Source organism: Dama dama, chromosome 29, assembly GCF_033118175.1.
Source record: "Dama dama isolate Ldn47 chromosome 29, ASM3311817v1, whole genome shotgun sequence".
Lineage (NCBI taxonomy): Eukaryota > Metazoa > Chordata > Mammalia > Artiodactyla > Cervidae > Dama > Dama dama.
The window spans coordinates 35,802,024-35,828,372 of NC_083709.1; the positions used below are offsets into that span (position 1 = coordinate 35,802,024).

The 26,349-nt window shown below is 35.1% G+C and overlaps 1 protein-coding gene across 1 annotated transcript in view; it reads right to left on the reverse strand.

The window, feature by feature from the left end:
• The window catches only part of CNTLN (centlein), a 315,816-nt gene that overhangs the window by 25,691 nt on the left and 263,776 nt on the right, over positions 1-26,349 (reverse strand). The window contains exons 19-23 of the mRNA XM_061132229.1: positions 15,355-15,546; positions 9,587-9,684; positions 7,755-7,881; positions 4,989-5,126; positions 2,884-3,069 (exon numbers count right to left, since the gene is read on the reverse strand). Of these exons, the coding sequence (XP_060988212.1) occupies positions 2,884-3,069; positions 4,989-5,126; positions 7,755-7,881; positions 9,587-9,684; positions 15,355-15,546 (741 nt within the window). The remainder of the gene's footprint in view (positions 1-2,883; positions 3,070-4,988; positions 5,127-7,754; positions 7,882-9,586; positions 9,685-15,354; positions 15,547-26,349) is intronic.

The following is a 26,349-nucleotide window of genomic DNA, read 5'->3' on the forward strand; positions in this document are numbered from 1 at the left end:
ACTTGATAACAAAAACCAAAACATCCAATTTAGAAATGGAAATAGAATCTGAACAAATATTTTCCAAAGAATATATACAATGGCCAGCAAGTTCATGAGAAGGTGCTCAACCTTACTGATCATCAGAGAAATGCAAATCAAAACCACAAGGTATCAGCTCACACCTGTTGGAATGGCTATTATCAAATAGATGAGAGAGAACAAATGCTGGCAAGATGTTGAGAAAAGGGAAACATTGTGCACTGTGGGTCAGACTGTAAATTGGTACAGCCACTATAGAAAACAGTGTAGAGGTTCCTCGAAAAATTAAAAATAACAACTACTAGTAATGCAATTTCTGAGTACATACTGAAAGGAAATAAAAACAGAATCTCCAAGAGATACATGCACTCTCATGGTCACTGCAGCACTATTTGCACTAATCAAGACATGGAAACAACTTGTGTCCATCACTATATTAATGAGTAAGGAAAATGTAGTAAATATATGTGTGTGTGTGTTTAATCACACACACACACACAATGGAATATGATGACTGAGCCATAAAAAGAAGGAAATCCAGACATTTCTGACAATATGGATAGCCCCTGAGAGTACTATGCTAAGTGAAATAAATCAGACAGAAAAATACAAATATTGGATGATATCGCTTATATATATGGAATTTTAAAAAGGCAAACTCAGAAATAGAGAGTAGAAAAGTGGTTGCCAGGGGCTGAGGGGAGGAGGAAATGAGATGTTGGTCAAATGGTACAAACTTCCAATCATAAGAAGAATAAGTTCCAGGGATTTAATGTATAACATGGTGATTATAGTTAACAATACTCAATTGTATACTTGGAATTTGCTATGACTAGATTTTAAATGTCCTTCCCATAACAATAACAATAAAGTGGCAATTATGTGAGGTTAAGGATGTGTTAACTAACCTATTGTAGTAAACTTTTCATAATATATACATGTATCAAGTCATCATATTGTTTATCTTAATCTTATAAAATGTTATATGTCATATCTAATAAAGTTGAAAAAAAGAATAGAAAAATCATAATTAAGAGTAGATCAGTACCAAAGTGTTAACAACTTTACACATTAAAAATAAAATTATAATGCTTTACAAATATTCTTACTAAAGAATCAAGAAATTTATATACCCTAATCATCTTACTAAATCTTAACAAGCAAGTACATATTGATAATTAAATGATTTAAGCTTCCAGATAAATGTTGTTCTCTGGCTGGTATTTATTTATCAGCTAACAAAAGCCACCGAGAAGATGGAATTGACCATATGATTCTCACATACAAGCATGTTAACAAGCCTATTATCAGGCCTCAATCAAACTGAGCAAATACTTCTAGAAATTTCCCTTGTGTGTTTTATTCAGTTATTAGGAGAATTCAAAGCCTCAGCTCTGCCACATACATCCAGCCCAGATGCTCAAAGCACTTGATTTTACTCCAGGGTAAAATTCTATATTCAAGACTAGATCTAGAACAGATGGCCACCCCACCTCTGCCATAATCTGGTTGTGCCCTATGCATAAAGGAAAAAAAAACTAAAGGGAACACAGATTCCACAGCAGAGCCAGAACAAACATTATTACTATTAATACTACTAATAATATTTATTAAGTACTTTTGTGTACCTGATACCCTATTAAGTTCTGCACAGAATGAGTCCCATTGATCATAATGTTCCAAGTAGGAACTATGTACATTCTTTAACTATGCTCATTAGGAGTGTGCGTAGCTCTTGCCTTCACAGTGGTTTCAATCAGAACAGTGATTACGTGTCCAGTATTATTCTTGAAGCAGATATAAAGTCAATTTCTCAAGAACTTAGCGAGCTCTATTATGTGCCAGTTGTTTTGGTTGTTTTGCTGCTAAGTCGTGCCTGACTCTTTGTGACCCTGCGAACTGTGGCCCAACAGGCCCTAGTCCTTTCCATGGGATTCCCCAGGCAGAATACTGGAGGGGGTTGCCATTTCCTTCTCCAGGGGGTCATCCTGACTCAGGGGTCAAATTCACATCTCCAGCAAAGGAAATGGCATAACGGCAACATACCTGTTTGCTAGCTACAATACAAGGCAGAATAAAAGGCACTAAATAGGGTGTAAACAACTCATAGGGGCGTTAAAAAGAGTGGAGCAGGTTCCCAGGCTTCAGTGCCTTGTTATCTCTGAAACCAAACTGTTCCTCAATTTTCCCAGAATAGTTAAGGGAGGAATACTGGCTGACCGCAGAAGTACAGACCAGAGATCTAAACACTCCTTATAAAGACTTTCAGACAAAACCTGTATTCTCCCTTTCCCCACCACCCTTGGCTTTGGTGGTTCCTAGAACAGCCAATGCCTAAGCCTTCCTGGGATTCTTCAGCAGTCAGATAACTTCTAGATGATACACCCTTTGTAGATACTCTAGTTTGTCTTCCTTTTGTCCTGCCAGGTCATTTACCATTCCTTTACCCATTCCATGTCTGATATATGATGGGGCCGGGGTGCAATGTCTCTTAACGTCAATGATCATGGACCAAGCTTCTGTGTTTTTGCTTGGATGATTTTTAAAAGGAAGTGGCATGGAAATAACTCAATTCTTTGGTCTTAGAACCTGTCTTGCTTATGTGATTACCACAATTTCATAACTAAATTGACACTGGAAAAAGAATATTAAAAATATAGTGGACATTTTTAAACTCAAGCTATGAAAATGAATCTTTCATAGAGAAAATTTGAATAGTGTGGTGGGTAGGGTATGGGAAGATGCTTTGTAGTTTGGGAAAGCAGAAAGGAACTTCAAGAACAACCCAGATCATCTGAAATAGGCCACTGCCCACTGTGCCTGAAGTAAAACACCAGGTAGTAAAGTGCAAAGAATTCAAACCTTCACAAATACGGTGAACTCTTCTACTTTCTCACTGGCTAGTAGCAATTTCTTCTGTGCACCTTCTAGGGCCTGCTCACTTTGCATTGCTAATCCTTGAAGATGCTTAGATGCTGCTGTTTCAATCTCTGCCATGGCAGATTCAGTCTCGTTTATTTTTGATAGGAGGAAATTAAGCTTGAGATCCTGCAAAAGACCAGTAAGCACACAGTAAAAATATATTTCTTAAACAGATTTGGAAGTTAGAGGTGTAAGATAAAGAAAGGGTTTTATTACTCTCTTTATATCTTGTATTTATTTTCATTTGAGTAAAACTTTATTTTCAGAGACTATCATGAGCACATATTATCACATATTTATCATTGAAATCAATTTATTCTTTTAAAATTATAAATCATTATAAAGACATGGAAGGGATTTTGGACTAAAAGATTTCCTATATCAAATGGAAGTATTTAATTATTTATAAGTTTAGGTGGACCTAAAACTTTATCAGTTTGGTTCAGTTGCTCAGTCATGTCCGACTCTTTGCAACCCCATGAATCACAGCACGCCAAGCCCCCCTGTCCATCACCAACTCCCAGAGTTTACTCAAACTCAAGTTCATCAAGTTGGTGATGCCATCCAGCCATCTCATCCTCTGTTGTCCCCTTCTCCTCCTGCCCCCAATCCCTCCCAGCATCAGGGTCTCTTCCAATGAGTCAACTCTTCACATGAGGTGGCCGAAGTATTAGAGTTTCAGCATCAGTCATTCCAATGAACACCCAGGACTGATCTCCTTTAGGATGGACTGGTTGGATCTCCTTGCAGTCCAAGGGACTCTCAGAGTCTTCTCCAACACCACAGTTCAAAAGCATCAATTCTTCGGCGCGCAACTTTCTTCACAGTCCAACTATCACATCCATACACGACCACTGGAAAAATCATAGCCTTGACTAGACAGACCTTTGTTGGCAAAGTAATGTCTCTGCTTTTAATATGCTACCTAGGTTGGTCACAACTTTCCTTCCAAGGAGTAAGCGTCTTTTAATTTCATGGCTGCAGTCACCATCTGCAGTGATTTTGGAGCCCCCAAAAATAAAGTCTGACACTGTTTCCACTGTTTCCCCATCTATTTCCCATGAAGTGATGGGACCAGAGGCCATGATCTTAGTTTTCTGAATGTTGAGCTTTAAGCCAACTTTTTCACTCTCCTCTTTCACTTTCATCAAGAGGCACTTTAGTTTTTCTTCACTTTCTGCCATAAGGGTGGTGTTATCTGCATATCTGAGGTTATTGAGATTTCTCCTGGCAATCTTGATTTCAGCTTGTGCTTTTTCCAGCCCAGCGTTTCTCATGGTGTACTCTGCATATAAGTTAAATAAGCAGGATGACAATATACAGGTTTGACGTACTCCTTTTCCTATTTGGAACCAGTTTATTGTTCCATGTCCAGTTCTAACTGTTGCTTCCTGACCTGCATACAGGTTTCTCAAGAGGCAGGTCTCAATAGCCAGACCGGTGGTCTCATATTTCCATCTCCTTCAGAATTTTCCACAGTTTATTGTGATCCACACAGTCAAAGGCTTTGGCATAGTCAATAAAGCAGAAATAGATGTTTTTCTGGAACTCTCTTGCTTTTTCGATGATCTAGCAGATGTTGGCAATTTGATCTCTTGTTCCTCTGCCTTTTCTAAAACCAGCTTGAACATCTGGAAGTTCACGGTTCATGTATTGCTGAAGCCTGGCTTGGAGAATTTTGAGCATTACTTTACTAGGGTGTGAGATGAGTGCAATTGTGCGGTAATTTGAGCATTCTTTGGCATTGCCTTTCTTTGGGATTGGAATGAAAACTTTATATCTACTTATATAAATACCAGTTCTTAACAACAGTTTTCATTTATTATAAATTATCAAGATAAACAAAATCTGTTTCTCTAATACAGCATGACCTTTAATAGTAAATAAATTCTTATTGTTTTATGTAGAGATATAAATGTTCTTTGAAGTTATCTGAAACATTTAAGTAACTCATAGTAGTTTTGGGGAGGAAAAAAACAACAACTTTAAAAATAAAAAAGAGATTGTTACAGTCCATCTCTAAGCTAAAATGTCCTAAATCATACCTTTTTTTCTAACTCCTCTTTAGTTTGCTGATACATCTCTTCATACTGAGACTTCTCTTTTACAGCAACACTAAGTCTTTGCTTTAGTGAATCAATTGATACTTTCTTGTTGGAACACTCCTCAGTTAATGTCCTCACCTACAATAAATGCACAAAGGTAGAGATGTATGGAGAGAGTAACATGGAAACTTACATCACCATATGTAACATAGATAGCCAACAGGAATTTCAGTCTGGCTCAGGAAACTCAAACAGTGTCTCTGTATCAACCTAGAGGGGTGGGATGGGGAGGGAGACGGGAGGGAGGTCCAAAAGGGAGGGGGTATATGTATACCTATGGCTGATTCATGTTAAGGTTGAAGTTTGACAGAACACAACAAAATTCTGTAAAGCAATTATCCTTCAATTAAAAAAATAAATAAAAATTTTAAAAAGGCACAAAGGTAAATATTAGTGGCAAAGGCAGTCTAGTTCTACACTGTATTTGTTTTAACAGAAACCAAATGAATGCATGAATAAGTCATTTCATTCATTTTCTCATAAATGATATCAAAGTCAAGTATAAGATTTGTGTAACTCACACAGCACTGCGAGTACTAACCAACCATACTGAAGTCAGTAGTGAGTGAGACTAACAATACTTAAGTCAGTAACAATACCCAAGAGCTGTTCAAAAAAGCATGAATATTGCTATGTGTAGACTCCTACCTAATAATACAAGATTATTTCTAACTACATTTCCTTTAATTACTCACCTGAACTTCCTTAAGCAAGAGATGATTGGTTTTGATTCTTTAATAAGCCAAGTCATAGAAAACTTTAATTTGTATTCTCCAATATAACATGTACTTTTTAGGATAAAATTAAATAAGTAATACAACATATTTATTGTGCATTTCAAAGAATAGCAGAAGACTCCAAAGGAGACATACCAATAGCTAATAAATATATGAAAAGATTCTCAACATGACTCATTATTAGAGAAATGTAAATCAAAACTACAACTACAATGAGATATCACCTCACACTGGTCAGAATGGCCATGATAAAAAACTTCAGAAATAGTAAGTGCTGGAGAGGGTGTGGAGAAAAGGGAACCCTCTTTCACTGTCATTGGGAATATAAATTGATACAGTCACTATGGAAGACAGTATGGAGATTCCTTAAAAGACTAGGAATAAACTACCATATGACCCAGCAATACCACTTCTAGGCACACACACTGAGGAAACCAAAACTGAAAAAGATCCATATACCCCAGTGTTTATTGCAGCACTATTTACAATAGCTAGGATATGGAAGCAACCTAGATGTCCATTGACAGATGAACAGATAAATAAGCTGTGGTAATGTATACAGTGGAATACTACTCAGCCATAAAAAGAAATGCATTTGAGTCAGTTATAATGATGTGGATGAACCTAAAGCCCATTATACAGAGTGAAGTTAAGTGAGAAACAGAAAAACAAACAGTATATTAACATATGTATATGGAATCTAGAAAGACGGTACTGATGAACCTATCTGCAGGGCAGCAGTGGAGATGCAGACATGGAGAACAGACTTCTGGACATGGCCAGGAGGAGGAAGGAGAGAGTGGGATGAATGGAGATGGTTGCATGGAAGCATATACAGTACCATCTGTAAAACAGATAGCCAGTGGGAATTTGCTCTATGACTCAGGGAACTCAAACTGGGGCTCTGTAACAACCTAGGGGGCGGGAAAGGGTGGGAGCTGGGAGGGAGGTTCAAAAGGGAGTAGACATATGTACACCTATGGTTAATTCATGTTGAGGCATGGCAGAAACCAAACCAACACTGTAAAACAATTATCCTTTAAGTAAAAATAAATACATTTTTAAAAAAAATGCTAAAAAATAGCAGAAGAAAACATTTTTTTCAGTTTAATACTATTAAAGATAAATGACTTCTTATACAAACATTGTATACTTCAAATGATTATTGAAGTTAAAATGAACAAAATTTAAAAGAGAGCATTGAAAAAAGCCTATATGAAATAATTATAATTTGTGTGGGTATGTGGAGGAGAAAGAGAAAGAAAATCTGTACGCATGTTCTTGCTCATGTAAAATTTTCTCTCTTCCATTTGAGCATTACTTACATTTTTATCTCCAACAAGGAAAATAAGGGAGATGTTCTCTCAGGAGTGGATGACATTTTGTGAATGCCAAAGCACAAGCTGCTTTATGATTTGTGTAAATAGCAGCTTTTAAAAATTTTTAAACAAAAACTATCTCTTAGTCAGCAAACTGCTGATTTTACTTTGGGGTCAGATAGTGTACAACTATTTTAAATATGACTCTTAAGTACACTAAAACATGTACAAGGTAATACTTCAAAACAATTGTAGTGAGTACACTTTTTGAAGAACTGATAGTTATTAGCATATTTTTTCATTTAAAACACATGCTTAATTCTATCATTATAACTAGCAGTTTTAAAGAAAATGCTGAATATAATTTTGAATCTCAAAAATATTAAAGATTTTAAAAAATTAAACAGAACTTCTCATGGTATATTTACAATATAAAAGGAATGAATGGCTATACTATGTATGAGATTTTGTCTTGAATTTTAAAACAAAAAATGTACTTTCAGAGCAAATGATGTAATTATGTAACAACACAGGTATATTTTATGAATATTTACTACACGTTTTGTTAAGATTGAATATTGAAGTTAAGAAAGTAAATACAAAGGGAAGTGATCTTTTTTTCTAGTGTCAGTAAACATAAAAATTGATACCTTTTTTTCAAGATTTTCTAGCATTTCATTAATACTCTCATTACTTTCCAAATTTACTTTCTGTCGAAATTTCAAGTCCTCTATCAAATGTCTTTTCATGGTTATATCTCTCTCCATTCGAGACATCCTTGAAAGGGAAAAAAAGGCATTTTATCAAGAGTGATAGAAAATATTTCAATAGTGATAATATCTTACATATTATCCCATGTTACACCTACTGTAAATTTTTAAATGCTATCTGATTAATTGCAAATTAATAAAATAATTGCTTGGGATAAAATACTGCTGTTAGTATTTTGAGTAAAATATTAAAATCTGTAATCCAGCTGTGATTTGGTAAATGCAGTATTTTATATAAACATATGCATTAAAAAGAAGAACTGATAAAGCTTAATAAAATTTTTTGAAAACTTAAAATTATTATATTTATATTACACTCATGCTCCCAAGAAAAATACAAGTAACATTTAGAGATTATCAAAATCATAACACTGATTGTTTCCGATAAGAAAGAATTCTATACTTTAATAAAGAAGTATAAAATTTGATAATATCATATAAAGACACTGAAGTGATTTATAATATCATATAAAGACATATCAGTGATTGAATTGATGTATCAGTTTAGCTTAAGGTGATAATGCTAAGTATAAAATGATAAATGTAATAACCACTATTACTATTATAATAAGAACAACAATAACTAACATTTAATGAATGTTTACTGTGTACTAGTCACTGTTATAAGTGCTTTACATGTATTTCAACTCTAAGAACTTTATGAGTTAATTCTATTAACTTGAGATCCAGAGCTGGCAGGCAAAGAAGACAGGATTCAAAGAATGTTATCTAAAGTCCTCATTGGTAAACAGTAAGACTAACTCAATCTATCAATAAGCTTCAAGATATTCTGCTTAAAAAGAATTAACCAATTTTCTTATCTAACAGTTTTATCTACTAAAGTGAAAGTGAAAGTGAATTTGCTCAATCCTGTCCCGCTCTTTGGGACCCCAACGACTGTAGCCCAACCAGGCTCCTCTGTCCCTGGGGATTTTCCAAGCAAGAATACTGGATGGGCTGCCATTTCCCTTTCCAAGGGATTTTCCCAACCCAAGGAATGAACCCGGGTCTGCAAAGCACCGGGTCCCACACTGCAGGCCATTTAAGCCACCAGGGAAATTCCTTATCTACTAGGATCACTTTTAAGTAAGTGATCTCTAATTATGAATGACTAGACTTCTTTCTAAACACATCACTTCTAAGCTCTAGATATCTATAAAAGATACAGAAAGGAAACAATTTTGATTCTGTGAGATAGAACATTTTAAACTCCTTTTTTAGTTATAAATACACAAAGTACAATATTTCATAGTTCTTCAGTTATTTTAAATACAAACAAAACTTCCCTATTTTCCATCTTTGCTTTACAAGCTTAGGTAATAACTCCAATATAAATCAATACATATACATATGTATATATGTACATATTTTTATATACATATTTTTAGTCAAATAATTCCTACATTCTAAAGTTTTCTGTTCATAGTCTTTAGTCCATTAACTGATATTTATTCAAAATTAAAACGTTTAAGAAGGAAAATCTAACTTTAAACATTTTTATTACTCTAATTAATAAAAGTAGTAACTATTTTGCCATCAACTAGGCTATATGTAATATTCTTTAAACTTTCATCTTATTTAGGTTCAAACATAAACTAAGAAAGGAAAACAATTTTAACATGTTGGTATTGTTTCTTGGGGTGAAGTGTTTAATAGAGTTAATTGCCACTAGGTGGCACCAAATACAATGGATAAAAATATAAAGCACCTACTTTTCATGCATTTCCTTTATGTGTTCTTCTTTTGCTAGGAGTTCAAATTTCAGAGACTTCAAGTTTGATGATTGTTTAGTGAGTTCATTAGTTGCATTCTAGATTAAAAATACATATAAATTTAAATATACCTTGCAATCTTGTTCTAAGGCAGCATAAATATAAATGCCATTCTCATGAAGAGTAATAAAAATGCAAAAATTATGGTTATAATTAAAATGAACATTTAAACACTTGAAAATGTTTCATTTTGAATGTTCTAATAGAAATATCCGGAGAAGGCAATGGCCACCCACTCCAGTACTCTTGCCTGGAAAATCCCATGGACGAAATATCAGGGCACACTAAAATTTTTATATAATATGTCAAAATCATAGAACACACTCATATAATAATTGCAAAGATATTGTAAAAATATATTTACAGGAAATATAGATTTTGCAAAATTTAAATGTGTATTACTAAGTATTTTTATGGTTTAATAAGATCACTTAAAACTAGTTCCGGATTTACTAATAATCAGACTAAATATAGTCACAATACTTAGCTGCACCTCCCACCAAGAGGATGGAATGGAGTCCATCTCCCAACCCTCTTAATCTGATCTGGCCTGTGATTTGCTTTGACAGAAAATATCTGGCATAAATGACATTGTGCAAATATCAGATTCAGGCTTTAAATTATTGTAGCTTGTACCTTTGCCCTCTTGTAGTGCTGCTCTGGGATCACCTACCAACAAATACAGAGGAAAGGCCATTTGGAAGAATACTGAAGTACCCCAGATGAAGCCAATAGACCAATCGTCAGCCTGTGAGTGGAGGCTCTCTTGGAACTTCCAGTCCAGGTAAATCCTTGGTATAGAAGAATGCAGGTGTGTGAGGGGACCCAGCAAACAGCCCAGAAGAATTACCTAGTGAACCCACTGGATCATAAATTGCCATTGTTTTATGCTGCTACACTTTAGGATAATTTGTTAGATAATAACAAATAACTGATAGAGAATCTCATGAATACTGAATACTTTCTTCCTTGAACCTATACTGTTGCTGTTCAGTTGCTAAGTCCTGTCCAACTCTCTTTGTGATTCCATGGACTGTGACTAGCCCACCCAGGCTTCTCTGTCCATGGGATTTCCCAGGCAAGAATACTGGGGTGCGTTGCCATTCTCTTCTCCAGGGGATCTTCCTGACCCAGGGATCAAACCTGTCTCCTGCATTGGCAGGTGGATTCTTTACCACTGAGCAACCTAGGAAGTATTTATATATAATTATTAGTTTTTCAAACCAGAAGAGCATTGTGGAATTTGTTGTTTGCACAGCTTAGGGGCCAGAGGTAGTAACTAGAGTGCCAGGGATCCCTAGCTTTCAATTTTGACTCAAGTTCCAGGAAAACACGTACCCTAAGATATTATTTAGTGGTTTGATATTTTGGATTTTTACCTATAAGATAGTGTTGACAGACATCTATTCATGTGTTAAATTTTAAAAGTATTAAATTAATATAAATATAATAAAAATAATAACCTAATCTTAAATTCTTTCTGGAATGACCATTCATTTAGAAATAATAATTCAAGATTACATTAACCAATGAAAGTGAAAGTGAAAGTCACTCAGTTGTGTCTGACTCTTTGTGATCCCATGGACTATACAGTCCATGGAATTCTCCAGGCCAAAATACTGGAGTGGGTAGATCATTCCCTTCTTCAAGGAATCTTCCCAACCCAGGGACTGAACCCAGGTCTCCCACATTGCAGGCAGATTATCTTTACCAGCTGAGCCACCAGGGAAGCTCCCACATTAAGCAATAGTGATACTTTAATATAATTATATTGTTATAAATAGTAACACTACATTAATTGGTATATTACTATGTCTAATTTATTACTACTGTATCATTATATAGTGATGCCTTTAAAATACATCATGATATAAATGGCTACTCAGCCTTGCTCTGAATGGTCCCAGGCTGCTGTTTTTCTAGTTTTGTATTTTGACCTTAGAATTTTTATATTTTCTTTATCTGTTAATCTGTTGATCATAATTTCATTCTTCTCTCAATATTTCTGCCTACAAACAATCATCCTGTCCCTTAGTATGCATACTCTAATTTGCTACCTTTGAGGTGTTTTCTGCTGAGAAGGTAAACAAATAAACTCGTTACAGCTGTATTTAAAATAAAAAACAATAGGTAGTAAATGAAGAGTGAAAATATCTTCAACAGATTAAACTAAGTAGATTTTAAGATAACTGATTCTTTTATGTTTTTTAATTTATGCTTGTTATTTTAGGTGGCTGAAAAATGCAATAATTCTGACTTCTGGATAATTGAGGGATTATAGAATTATAATAAATAAAACAATGCCAGCTTGACAGATACTTTTGTCAGACTCTAAATCTCACAGATATTTTAATCCTCAGAAATCCTTTTGAAGCGGGTACAAAGTTGTCCCTGCTCTAGACCTCTGGAAAAGCTAAGTAATTTCCTCAGTCAGGTCCCACAAGAAGTTACTGGATGAAAAATGATCGAAACCTAGGTCCCCTGACCCTTTTCCATTTCCTACAACATAATATTTATCTACAGCTACAAAATCTGGAGTAAAAGAAATATTTCAAAGATGCCATAATGGTAATAATCTATCTTGGTTAGAGAGTTTATCTGTTTACGTTTATTAAATTCTTTTTAAAATTTCTGAATAAAAGCATGGACTATGGAGACCATATGACTGAGTTCTAATCTCAGCTCTGCCTCTTTAGTAGCTTTGTTACCTTGAACAATTAACTTACTCAGTTTTCTTAACTATCAAATAGATATAATAATAGAACTTCTCTCATAGGCTTGAAACGAGTAATGAGTTAACATTTTTAAAAGACTTAGAACTAGACTGACAATAGATTATATACAAAGTAAAAGTAGTTTAAAAACTATTATTCTTCGTTATTACTGCAAAGCTGGAAGAGAACACAGTATATGTCAAAAGTATGCTTTCAACAATTAAGTGGTCAAAAAAATTACAAATATTAATTAGTGTACTATTCAATCCAGATTGCATAAAAAGCTACGAATTAAATAGAAATAACCAATGTATATATCATTCACTGGAAGGCAGTTTTATGTCACTACGTATCTTATTATCTATCTATATAAAGTTGAGTTCCTTGAGAAAATGTGTCCAATGTGCATAAAAATGAAGCTACAGAAAATGCACATGAGCCCTCTAATTTCTGAATGAACCATGTACATCTCAGAGGTATACCTAAGAATTTACATAGAAAAGTTTTAAATTCATTGGATAAAACAAAACAGATGGATGTAGATCTTTAAGAGATTAAAATCTAACCAGTTTTTTTTTTTTTTAAATAGGCATAAAAAACATTAAGTAGAAAATACTCCATTTCTTGGAAAATCATGTTAGCAATTTGATACCTGTTATGGGCTGAATTGTGTTCTGGCAAAATTCATATGCTAAAGTCCTAACCTTCCCCTACAGAGTACCTCAAAATGTACTTGATAGGGCTTTTAAGGAGGTAATTAGGTAAAATGAGGTCACATGGGAGGGCGTTTATCTAATATGACTGGTTTCCTTATAAGAGAAAAATTAAAACAGGCCACACAGCTTGAGAGATGACGATGTGAGGGCACACCAAGAAGGTGCCCATCCACAAGCCAAGGAAAGAGGCCTTAGAGGAAATCAAACCTGCCACCCCTTCAAGCTTAGATTTCCAGACTCCAGAACTACGGGGAAAAAAACTTATTATTCAAGCCAGCCACTCGATGGTATTTTGTTATGGCAATCCTAGCAAACCAACACAATATCAAAACATAAATTGTACTACCTAGATGACTAGGTACTTAAAAGTACCTAGCCCTCCAGAATATTTCCATATTAAAACATGAAATAAGACAAAAGTAAAGATTTATCCTTTTTGTCCCTATGTAGCCTTGTCAGTGTCTCAGGACTCCAGGTTAGATATGGACAATGTCACTTCAAACTTACATCAAGCATGATCTAAATTGCTTTAGGCATTCTTATGAGTCTCACCTTTAAGACATATTCTTTCAAAGTGAGGATGATTTATACATGGGTAAAAACTTACACCATGGGACACCATGCTCCAAGAAGCTTACAGATATCCATATAGGCCTATTACCAAAATTTGTTGCAAAATATTAAAAGTAAGCAAAATCAAATAAGTAAAATAAAAATCAACTTAAAATTACTGACAATTTTAAAAATTTATAAGTCAATTAGACATTACTGGATTTAACATTCTATTTTTATCTTGGTGAAAACAAAACTATTAGGCACATAAGACAAATATAGAAGAATTTCAGAACTGTGAATAAAAGTCTCTGTGGTAGATAAGATCAAAGATGACCTCAACGGATTTTATCCTCCATATAAAATCTAAACACTGAAATGTTCAATTTATACATTTTACTCCATTTTAATCGGTCAGAAACACATTTTAAGAGAAGATATACAGTCCCAAACTTGCACAATTATTTTTTTTTCATTTCTATTATGTAAGGTAGTTAAAACTTATAAAATGTAGTTATTAAAGCAAGTTCTGTACACAATAGCTCTCGGAAAAAATGATTTTTAATAAGCATCTAAATTAAATCAATTGTTTAATCTGATTATTAATAATAAAGCAAAATATTTTCAAGCAATAGTACAAGAACTTATTTTTAAACTTTAGACTAGTTTATCTTACTATTAATCCTTCATTTAAAGATGTAATTATTAGAACACATATAATATTTTGGATTGAAATCAAGAGTCTATCGGACAATTCTATACCCTAATACTCTCATAACAGTCATGGTTATTACTGTTATATTCTGTGCATTTTCAACCAGAATTTTCTTTCCAGTAACTCTCATTATAGCTATGGTCCCACATACATTTAGCTTCCAGTGAGCAATCCCACTGAAGAAAATAATTAATATGTGAGGAATAAATGAGCATGTTTTAAGAAGCATGAATGTAAACTTTCCAATTAAAACTCACAAATCTGATTGCTTACAAGATATTTCTCTTTAGCATAAGGCCAATCTTACTTTTTAGTTGCTGACAGTTTCACCTGAACTTAAGACATGAAGTGAAGTCGCTGAGTCATGTCTTGACTCTTTGCGACCATATGGACTGTAGCCTATCAGGCTCCTCTGTCCATGGGATTTTCCAGGCATAATTCTTTATAAACAAAAGGAACACTGCTTTTTATTCTCACTCTCCGGTTTAACTTGTTGAAATCTATTAAACCAACTCACCTTTGCTCTGTGCTTCCTCTCTTTTCCTCTAATTCCCCATCTCCAACAAAGAACCACCAAATTAAAATAGTAGCAAATATGTACAGGAAAGCAAATCTATTTATGTTGATACATTACATGTTTGAAAATAATTCTGTTCAGTGGCAGGCAGAGAGGAATTGAATAGTGGAATAAATGGCAATGGCCAGTTTCCATCATCTCCTAAGTTAGGATCTCATAGTGTCTTGTCATTTTTTTCAGAGAATAGTATTATGAATTACCAGATAAGAGTCTACCACGCTAAAATAGAAAGATGAGGTTAAGTGTAGTATTAATAATTTAAGGATTATTTATACCATAATTTACCTTTATTAGTAAAGTTAAATTAGAATTGACAGAAACATATCTTTAAGGATTCTTTAGTGATATCCTTAAAATATTCTTTAAGGATATCTTTAAACATATCTTTAAATAACTTAATACATGCTTTCATCTTTAATAAAATTTATAATCACCTTTAGTTTACACTGCAATTGCTTCATTTCCAAATCCATGCTCCTTGAAGGGCCAAGTGATGTAATCTGTATCCGTGGAACTGTTACCCGGGCAATTTCTTCAGTCAAACATGTGATTTCAGATGAAGATTCTACTGTCTTTAGTAAATCTTCTTTTTCTTTTCGAAGCTCAGCCAAATCCGAATTTAGCTTCTTTTTAAAGAAAATAAGTATAAATTTGTTATAAAAGCAATTACAGTTAACTATCATGTCAACAAGGTCTGTCTAGTCAAGGCTATGGTTTTTCCAGTAGTCATGTATGGATGTGAGAGTTGGGCTATAAAGAAAGCTGAGCACCAAAGAATTGATGCTTTTGAACCGTGGTGTTGGAGAAGACTCTTGAAAGTCCCTTGAAAGGAGATCCAACCAGTCCATCCTAAAGGAGATCAGTCCTGGGTGTTCACTGGAAGGACTGATGTTGAAGCTGAAACTCCAATTCTTTGGCCACCTGATGCGAAGAACTGACTCATTTGGAAAAACCCTGATGTTGGGAAAGATTGAAGGCAGGAGGATAAGGGGACGACAGAGGATAAGATGGTTAGATGGCATCACCGACTCAATGGACATGAATTTGGGTAAACTCTGGGAGTTGGTGATGGACAAGAAGGCCTGGCATGCTGCAGTTCATGGGGTCGCAAAGGGTCAGACACAACTTTGCAACTGAACAGAACTAGCAGCATCAATTTGTATAGGTAGGGAAATGCTAACCAAAAAAGTGACACTAATTATAAAAAATTATTTTACAGAAATTTTAATTTCCACTAGTTTTTGCTTAAGGTTGTAAGGCTTTTAAAGGTTAAGAGAAAATAGACTAGCTATACTCAGTATCTTTTGGTTAGCTGGTCTTTACTCATGATGTGCTATTTCTTTGCCTTCATATAAATGCGGGTATGCCAGAGATTCACATATTTGATAACCTTGTCTTCAGGGCTGATATCCTTAACTTGTAAAAGCCAAGCTGGAGCAGGACAGGATAACAGATGTTAGTTGTTTATTCCATTGGGTAAGTCTTACCACCCTATATAGCAGCCAAAATGCTTCTCATTTAGCAACATAAATGTTAAGTCCAATTAGTGGAAGAGGCTTATTAGAGATTTAGTTCAAATAAATAGCATACAAATGAATTCGCTCTGTTTTATGCACTTGATTGATAGTTGACAAGTCCTCTTTGTAATGCTGAGGTAGACTATATTGAATTCCTTATAGTTGAATTCTTAATAACATAAACATTTTACTAAATGACATACTGGTAATGCTTTTATGAAACAGTGTAAAAGAAACCATCTTAATGTTATCCCCTCTCATTTACCAATCTGTAGTCAGCAGAATGCCACCAAGCTGTAATGGCATAACAACCTAGAGATCCTTAAGAGGATAACTGCACTACTATTTTATTATTCCAAAGAAGCTTATAATATGGTAGTTTAACATAAGGAACAATTAGACAAAATTGCTTAAATCTCTCAGAGGGAGAAAAAAATCTTTCTTTGTTAAGAATTCTAATTAAAACAGTATAAGATCTGCTAACACACAGTCATATATATATGGGACATAAGTTATTTAAGCATTAACACTATGTTTAAACACAATCTCTAAAAGAATACCAATAAATCTATAATTTCATATGTATGTCTGTGTTCATGTGTATACTGTAAAATAAGAATATTTCAGATCATGAATTCAGAACTAGGGCTTGATATATTTGAGATTAAACTATGTTTTTGTGAAGTAAGAAGTATGTTCTGATGTTAAAAATCTGTTTCTTTGGCTCTATTTCAACCTATGATCTAAAAGGGTGTTTTTTTAGATTTTCAGGAAATATTCACTCCTTGATTGTCCCAAAGGTAACAACTGCTTAACATCTAAAAGCAAACTCATAATTTCCCTAAATCTTCCTGGTTATCATGTTCATTAATGCTCTGTGTCCAATCAATTGTCAGGTTCTATAAATGATATGATGTTTCTCATACTCATTTCCTTCTGCAACTTTCTTAAAAACGAAGACTTATTATCCCACTAAGACCATTCCAATAGCCCTACAGGCAACTTTTCTCTACGTTCAAACCATCTTTTATGCAACTTCCCAAAACAGCACTGACCTGTGATTCTCTTATTGAAAACTCTTCAGAGGTTCCTCAGCTCAAAAGACTAAAGCTGAGATATTTGTGGTTATTATAAAGCTCTGTCAGATTTACCTTCAATTTGTGTTTCAGTCAGACATCACTTGCAGTCAAACTTACCTACTCTTCCCCAAAGCTTTCAGCCACTTCTACTTCGATGACTCTACACATGGTATTTCCTCTGCTGAAATCTCTCATGTGTAAAGTATTTCCTCCTTTCTGAAGCCTTCTCTGCAGTTTTCTTCCTTTTTTTTCAACCAAGTAGCTTCATTTTCTTAGCTCCCATAGCATGTGCCTGTTCCTCAGCCATGAACCCGAGTAAAGCCTTGAGAGAGGACTATGCGTTTGTTCACCTATGTATCCACCCCCAACCCCAACATGGTATCTAAAAGCTATGCCTTCTATATACTAAGAAACAGAAGAAAGATTTCAAAAATTCAAGCCTACCTTTTTGTAACACAGATGGTACTATAAAGCCGCATATTGATTTCATCTTTTATTTATAATCTTTCTGTTTTTTGCTTCTGAACTTCTTATTTTGTATTGGGGTATAGCTGATAACAATGCTGTGACAGTTTCAGGTGAACGGCGAAGGGACTCAACCATACACATATGTGTATCCTTCTCCACCAAACCCCACTCCCAGCCAGGCTGCTACATGATATTGAGCAGAGTTCCATGTGCTATACAATACTATTATCTTATTACTATACAAATTAAAATACATTTTTATTAGCAATGTGATATTTGTTGTTTAGTCACTAAGTCGTGTCCAACTCTTTGCCACCCCATGGACTATATTATAGCCTGCCAGGCTCCTTTATCCATGGAATTCTCCAGGCAAGAATACTGGGTGCCAAGTTGCTCAATCATGTCTGAATCTGTTATGCCCTGAACTGTAGCCCACTAGGCTCCTCTGTCCATGAGATTCTCCAAGCAAGAATACTGGAGTGGGTTGCTATTTCCTTCTCCAGGGCATCTTTTCCATCCAGGGATAGAACCTGCGTCTCCTGCACTGGCAGGAGGATTCTTTACTGTTGAGCCATACTTTTACTTAAATAGTATGCAACAGAACAATTTATCAATCCTAAAGTTAGTGCTTTGCATCTAAATTAGAATTTTTGAGAGTTTCATTTGGTAATACATAACTCATGGCTACAATCCCAGGTGGAATTTCAAGAAACACTGAAGACTATATTTTGATGAATCAGTTTTCTTCCTAGTGGCTTCTCTTATTTGTTAAACTTGTATGCAATTAGATATATTCTTTCCACAGTGGCAAATCCTAACTTCATAAATATATCCTTTGTTGAGCAAAGACCAAGGCAATAAATGTATTTCTTTAAAAGATATATATATGTAGATTTTAACTTCAATTTAATGGTATAAAAATATAGTAAACAAAGAAACACTGCAATTATGGAGACAATAAAACAAATGACCTGTTATTAAAATATAAATCTTGCTTTCATTAAACTATTTTAAATCTACAATCTTTAGAACATATTTTCAATATTAATTATATATGCCTAGAAATGCTACACAGCACCTGTTGAAATAGAGGAAATACACAAATCATATATTCTATCAGCTTGGAATCCTCTGATTATCCGTTCGCATTTTGGACAAGTAATAATGACTATTCTCAGTTTAAGAATTCTGTTCCTTATTAGAGAAATTTTATAGAGTCGAGAAGCATAAAGAATAACTTTCTTTTATTTATACTTGGTTTGGAATGTGAGACTGTTGTGGTGACCTTGTTAGGAAGTGATTGTGCTGTAAAATCTACCAATAAATTAAAATGACCCTTAAAATCACTATTTTTCTCTTTTTATCAGAAGCATGACTCCTATTTCTATATTATTACCTTTCCACCTCTAATCAAGATTTTAAAATAATTAAGTCATATCACATTAAAATCATAAATAATACTAAAACCATGGAAGAGTTGTAATTTCTGGATTCAAATTTGGGATATACTGCTTACCCGTGACATTGGTGACACTTACTGAGTGACACTGAGCAAGCACTTGATTTTGTTTCCCTACTTAAAAACAGATGATGCTTGCTTACCTAGTAAAAGTAATTTTGAGGGCAGATTTTTTTTTTTTTAAAATCTATGACCAGTTCAGTTCAGTCGCTCAGTTGTGTCCGACTCTTTGCAACCTCATGGACTGCGGCAGTCAGGCCTCCCTGTCCATCACCAACTCCCAGAGTTTACTCAAACTCCAGTCCATTGAGTCAGTGATGCCATCCAACCATCTCATCCTCTGTTGTCCCCTCCTCCTCCCACCTGTAATCTTTCCTAGCATCAGGATCTTTTCTAATGAGTCAGTTCTTCACATCAGGTGCCAAAGTATTGGAGTTTCAGCTGCAGCATCAGTGCTTCCAATGAACACTCAGGACTGATCTCCTTTAGGATGGACTGGTTGGATCTCCTTGCAGTCCAAGGGACTCTCAAGAGTCTTCTCCAACACCACAGTTCAAAAGCATCAATTCTTTGGCGCTCAGCTTTCTTAATAGTCCAACTCTCACAGCCATACCTGACTACTGGAAAAACCATAGGTTTGACTAGATGGACCTTTGTTAGCAAAGTAATGTCTCTGCTTTTTAATATGCTGTCTGGGTTGGTCATAACTTTCCTTCCAAGGAATAAGCATCTTTTAATTTCATGGCTGCAATCACCATCTGCAGTGATTCTGGAACCCACCAAAAATAGTCTTTTACTGTTTCCACTGTTTCCCCACCTATTTATCATGATGTGATGGGACCGGATGCCATGATCTTAGATTTCTGAATGTTGAGCTTTAAGCCAACTTCTTCATTCTCCTCCTTCACTTTCATCAAGAGGCTCTTTAGTTCTTCTTTGCTTTCTGCTATAAGGGTGGTGTCATCTGCATATCTGAGGTTATTGATATTTCTCCTGGCAATCTTGATTCCAGCTTGTGCTTCCTCCAGCCCAGGATTTCTCATGATGTACTCTGCATATAAGTTAAATAAGCAGGGTGACAACATACAGCCTTGACGTACTCCTTTCCCGATTTGGAACCAGTCTGTTGTTCCATGTCCAGTTCTAACTGTTGCTTCTTGACCTGCATACAGATTTCTCAGGAGGAACGCCAGGTGGTCTGGTATTCCCATCCCTTGAAGATTTTCCAGTTTGTTGTGATCCACACATCCAAAGGCTTTGGCATAGTCAATAAAGCAGAAGTAGATGTTTTTCTGGAACTCTCTTGCTTTTTTGATGATCCAACAGATGTGCAATTTGATCTCTGGTTCCTCTGCCTTTTCTAAATCCAGCTTGAACATCTGGGAGTTAACAGTTCATGTACCGTGGACGCCTGGCTTGGAGAATTTTGAGCATTACTTTGCTAGTCTGTGAGATGAGTGCAGTTGTGAGGTAGTCTGAACATTCTTTGGCATTGCCTTTCTTTGGGATTGGAATGAAAACTGACCTTTTCCAGGCCTGTGGCCACTGCTCAGTTTTCCAAACTTGCTGGCATATTGAGTGCAGCACTTTCACAGCATCATCTTTTAGGATTTGAAATAGCTGAACTGGAATTCCATCACCTCCACTAGCTTTGTTCATAGTGATGCTTCCTAAGGCCCACTCGACTTTACATTCCAAGATGTCTGACTCTAGGTGAGTGATCACACCATCGTGATTATCTGGGTCATGAAGATCTTTTTTGAATAGTTCTTCTGTGTATTCTTGGCACCTCTTCTGAGAACCTTCTGCTTCTGTTAGGTCCATACCAATTCTGTCCTTTATTGAGCCCATCTTTGCATGAAATGTTCCCTTGGTATCTCTGATTTTCTTGAAGAGATCTCTAGTCTTTCCCATTCTATTGTTTTCCTCTATTTCTTTGCATTGATCACTGAGGAAGGCTTCCTTATCTATCCTGGCTATTCTCTGGAACTCTGCATTCAAATAGGTATATCTTTTCTTTTCTCCTTTGCCTTTCACTTCTTTTCTCAGCTATTTGTACAGCCTACTCAGACAGCCATTTTGCCTTCTTGCATTTCTTTTTCTTGGGGATGCTTTGATCACTGCCTCCTATACAATGTCATGAACCTCCATCCACAGTTCTATCAGATCTAATCCCTTGAATCTGTCTGCCACTTCCACTGTGTAATCGCAAGGGATTTGATTTAGGTCATACCTGAATGGTCTTGTGGTTTTCCCTACTTTCTTCAATTTAAGTCTGAATTTTGCAATAATGAGTTCATGGTCTGAGCCACAGTCAGCTCCTAGTCTTGTTTTTGCTCACTTGTTATATTTTACGTTTATATTTTTATTGTTAGCACTATTATCTTCTGGGAAACGCTATTGTACAGTCTAAGTGTCCTAAAAGCGGAGAACCTGAGTTAATAACAAGTTTGCTATATACATGTACACAGACACACATATACACGTATCAAATAATTCTATAATTCCTCTCATGGAAGAAACCTTTTTTTGTCTTAAGTAAATTAAAAGATGTTTACTCCTTGGAAGGAAAGTTATGACCCACCTAGACAGCATATTAAAAAGCAGAGACATTACTTTGCCAACAAAGGTCCGTCTAGTCAAAGCTATGGTTTTTCCAGTGGTCATGTATGGATGTGAGAGTTGGACCATAAAGAAACCTGAGCACCGAAGAACTGATGCTTTTGAACTGTGGTGTTGGGGAAGACTCTTGAGAGTCCCTTGGACTGCAAGGAGATCCAACCAGTCCATCCTAAAGGAGATCAGTCCTGAGTGTTCTTTGGAAGGACTGATGTTGAAGCTGAAACTCCAATTCTTTGGCCACCTGATACGAAGAACTGACTCATTTGAAAAGACCTGATGTTGGGAAAGACTGAAGGCAGGAGAAGGGGATGACAGAGGATAAGATGTTTGGATGGCATCACTGACTCAATGGAGATGAATTTGAGTAAACTCCAGGAGTTGGTGATGGGCAGGGAGGCCTGGCATGCTGCAGTCCATGGGGTCGCAAAGAGTTGGACACGACTGAGCGACTGAACTGAACTGAACTGAACTGAAGTGTTATTTTTTCCTAATTTAAGATTCCTTTCTAGGATACAAGCCAATTTAAAGCAGATGCATTATTCTGACTTTTTATTTCTCCAGCAGTGCAATTCCTCTATAATTTTTTAAAAGTTTATATCAATTTAAAAGTTGACATCAATGAGAATAATACTGAGATTTTTATTGATTTATGTGTAGTCAAGTATATTAACCAAAGGTTATAAAATAGAAGTTAATACTATAAAAGTTCAAAATGAAACACTAGTTATGTTATTTATTTAAATATAATACTGAAGATGCAGAACGCTTTAAAAACAAAAGCACTCTCTAAGCAACTGTAAGAAGAAACATGAATATATTAGAGAATTCATTATTCAGTAATGAGCACTGTGGTAGAGTCCTGACAGAATTCGTGGATGACCCCCAAATGGCCAACCCCTATTTTTGTGATTTGCACCTGTGAATATGAGAGACTGTCCCTTCCAGGATTACACTATTTGCATTATGTTACATGCAAAAGGTTTCTGTAGATGTAAATTATGGTCCCTAGTCACATGACTTTGAGTTAATCAAAAGCAAGATTATCCTGACTGGTCCTGAATAACCAGGTGAGCCCTTTAAAAAAAGGTCAGAGAGAATCTCCTGATGGCCTTGAAGAAGTAAGTCACCATGTTTTGAGAGGACTACAGATTGGCCCATAAGGTAAGGACCTAAGGAAGACGGCAGGTGATGAAAACGATCCTCAATCAAGAAAATAGGGACTTCAGTCCTACAACCAGAAGGAGCTAATATTTTCCAACAAACACAGAAGCTTGGAAGAAAACCCTGAACTCCAGAAAGAAAAGCAGCCTGGCTGACACAATGAATCAACCTTGTTGATACTCTGAGCAGATGATCAACTAACCTGTGCCAGATTCCTGACCATGGAAACTGAGTGTATGTTGTTTCTAAGCTGCTAAATCCATGGTAATTTGTTACATAGTATGGAAAATTAGTATGAATCCCATTTTGTTTTTAAATGCAGCCCTTTTCTTGAACGGATTCATTTTTCCCTTATTGCCACCCTGCCTTCCCTTAAGCAAGTATCCTGAATCTACATTGTATATTGATAGTTTATATAATACCCTCACTCTGTTTTTTTTTTCCTCATCTATAAATTTGTGTTTTGTGTTTTTTAATTGCTCCAAAAATTGTTCCAGCTTCTCAGACAGAAATATAAATTGCCTATTCTAGATCTGCATTTTGTAGCTTAACTGCCAAGCAAAAAGAGGCTTGTTTTCTTTTGCTGCTCTCAAACAGTAATCCCATGAACAGGGTAGATAAGGCTCCCTGGATATACTCTCCTTTATTCCTTACATGGGAGTTCATTCATGACTTTTATTTTGGGCCCCAACTTGCTATTTTCTGGAAGATTTTGCTAGATAATATCTAGATTCAGGACCTGATTAAATATCTATGATTCATTCTTTTTACACATGTTATGCAGTAGGCACTGTTATTAGCTCTGTGTTTTCTATAATAAATAAAAAAAGTTTTAATCCTTGCCTTTGGATAGTTGTCAGTCTATAACTGAGAAATATATCACAATAGACTACAGTAAGTAATACGGAGAAACAAATCGGGGAGCTAAGGGAACTGCTGCTGTCTTCAAATCCTGTCTGGTAAATGTGAGTTACAGCCAGTTTCCTTCCATGTATATCTCTTGATTTGTTTTGTCAAATGTTTCCTGGAAGATAGGTATAACATTAAAGGCCAAGGCTAGATCTACAACCATCCTGCTTTCCGACTTTTACTCTAGAGAAGGCATCTGCCTGACCACTGCTGAGTAAACTCTAGGCTGTTGATGAGATGGAGAGTCTCTTCTCCAACAGGGAGCCTCAGTAAACATTTTAAAGTTCAAGAATGAATTATCAGAAAAAATAAAACACGGCCCATGGAAAATATAGTATAGTTAGAGTAAAAAGAGAAAAAGGGTTTTAGAAAAAAATCAAATCAGAAAGAATCATTTCCCTAATCAGTCCCCAAAACAATATATTTTTAGATACTCTCTTATCTTGCTGTCTCCAAAGAATAAAATATTCAACATGATACTAGTTGTGTAAAGATAATGCATTTTGAGTATTTAACTAGTTGAGGAGCAGTAGAGTAAAGGAACAGGATATGGTACAGCTCTTCATTTCTCTTTTTAGGCTGATTCTGACTCCTTTTTTTTTTTTTTTTCTGGATAGTAAATAACAACCCTATAGCATTAAAAAAACATTATTCAGTTCTCCACATATATTTTTCACCACTGGATTAGAAACTTAAAATAATGAAGCATTTCAACATTTGAAAATAATTTTGGTTAGGGTAGTGGGATCTGAAAAGTAGACACATGGAAATGCTAGAAAACCCAACCCATTCACAAGGGTGAATGTCAGGGTCACAGGAGCAGGAATTCTGGGAAGCATGTGAAGGAAATAGTTGGTGGCAGAAGGATTCTTTCCAGTCCATGCTGGGACAAAGGTGAGACATCAAATGTTAGAAAAGGTCAATAAATAACCAGAGTGAGTGAGGGTTAGTTCCCCATTTATAATAATAGTGGAGTCTCTTTATTTTTTTTTTTCCTTCTTTCAAAACTCAAATGCCTTGATGGTCCAAGCAGGGTAAGCAATTATTAAATGGGAATGGTCTGTTTCCCATTACTTCACCAAAATCTTTAATCTTGAATTTTATATAGGACAGAATATTGAATGAAATTATTTCACATTGAATACATAGGTTCATTTATATATCACAATTAGATTTTTCTGGCTCACACTTAAGTACAGGCAGCAATTTTTAAATCCTATATTATGATCTTAAGAAATTATACCAAGGATTTCGTTACCAGAACTAAAGCAAAAAATACTGAAGAGAAAACTCTAGTTGCAAAACATCCATGTAAATTTTATGTGCCAGATTGTCTTAGAAAGTCACCACGATCTTATGATATTTCTCCCTCCTGTGGATAGTGTTAATATTCTTTCATTGGGAATATTTTTGTTTTGTAAATAATAAAACTGAAAGAAATAAAATTCTGCGTGTCATTCATGTATAAAACTAAAAGCACAGTCACTTAATTAAAACATTATATGAGTTACAAAGAACACTACATGAGTTTCTAGGTCACTAGCAAAATATTTTCCATACAAGTACTTATCTAGAAAGATAAATAGTTCAGATTAATAACTCTTTCAAGTTAGTAACAAGTGTTTTAACTTAAAACATGAATTTTCCTTTGTTATGATACTTAAGAACCTCAAGAAAAAGAATTAAACATTAAAAACTACCAACCAAAACAACAAAAACAAAAAACAAAGATCTCAGGCAGAGGTGGATTTATTTATGCAACAAAATTTTCTTATGAAAAATATACTTAGTTACAACATCATTCATTTACAAACTATTTTCTGACAAGTTTAATTATTAAAAGCCTACAGTATGTTTCACCAAATGTCAAGCAAATGAAGGTAATATAGAGGACTTTTTACCAATGCTTTTGCTAGTAGTCAGACTTCAGTAGCCTTTAGAGACCATTAAGTACCCTTTGGCTAATTGGCCAATGGTAGATTAATCCTCTCTTTATTCTAGCAGCACTATTTTAACAGCCTTTACACTCTGTTAGTGTAGCATCTGAATGACAAAATAATATTGTGCATGAATAATAAGCAGAAAAGTTAAATTAACATTTCATGTTTCACATGCCATACCTATGTGTCAGAAGAACTTTCTTTTTAAGTCACTGACATTCAACTTTTTTAAACAATCACATGTTGACATCTTATTGAGGTGAATCTTCCTAAT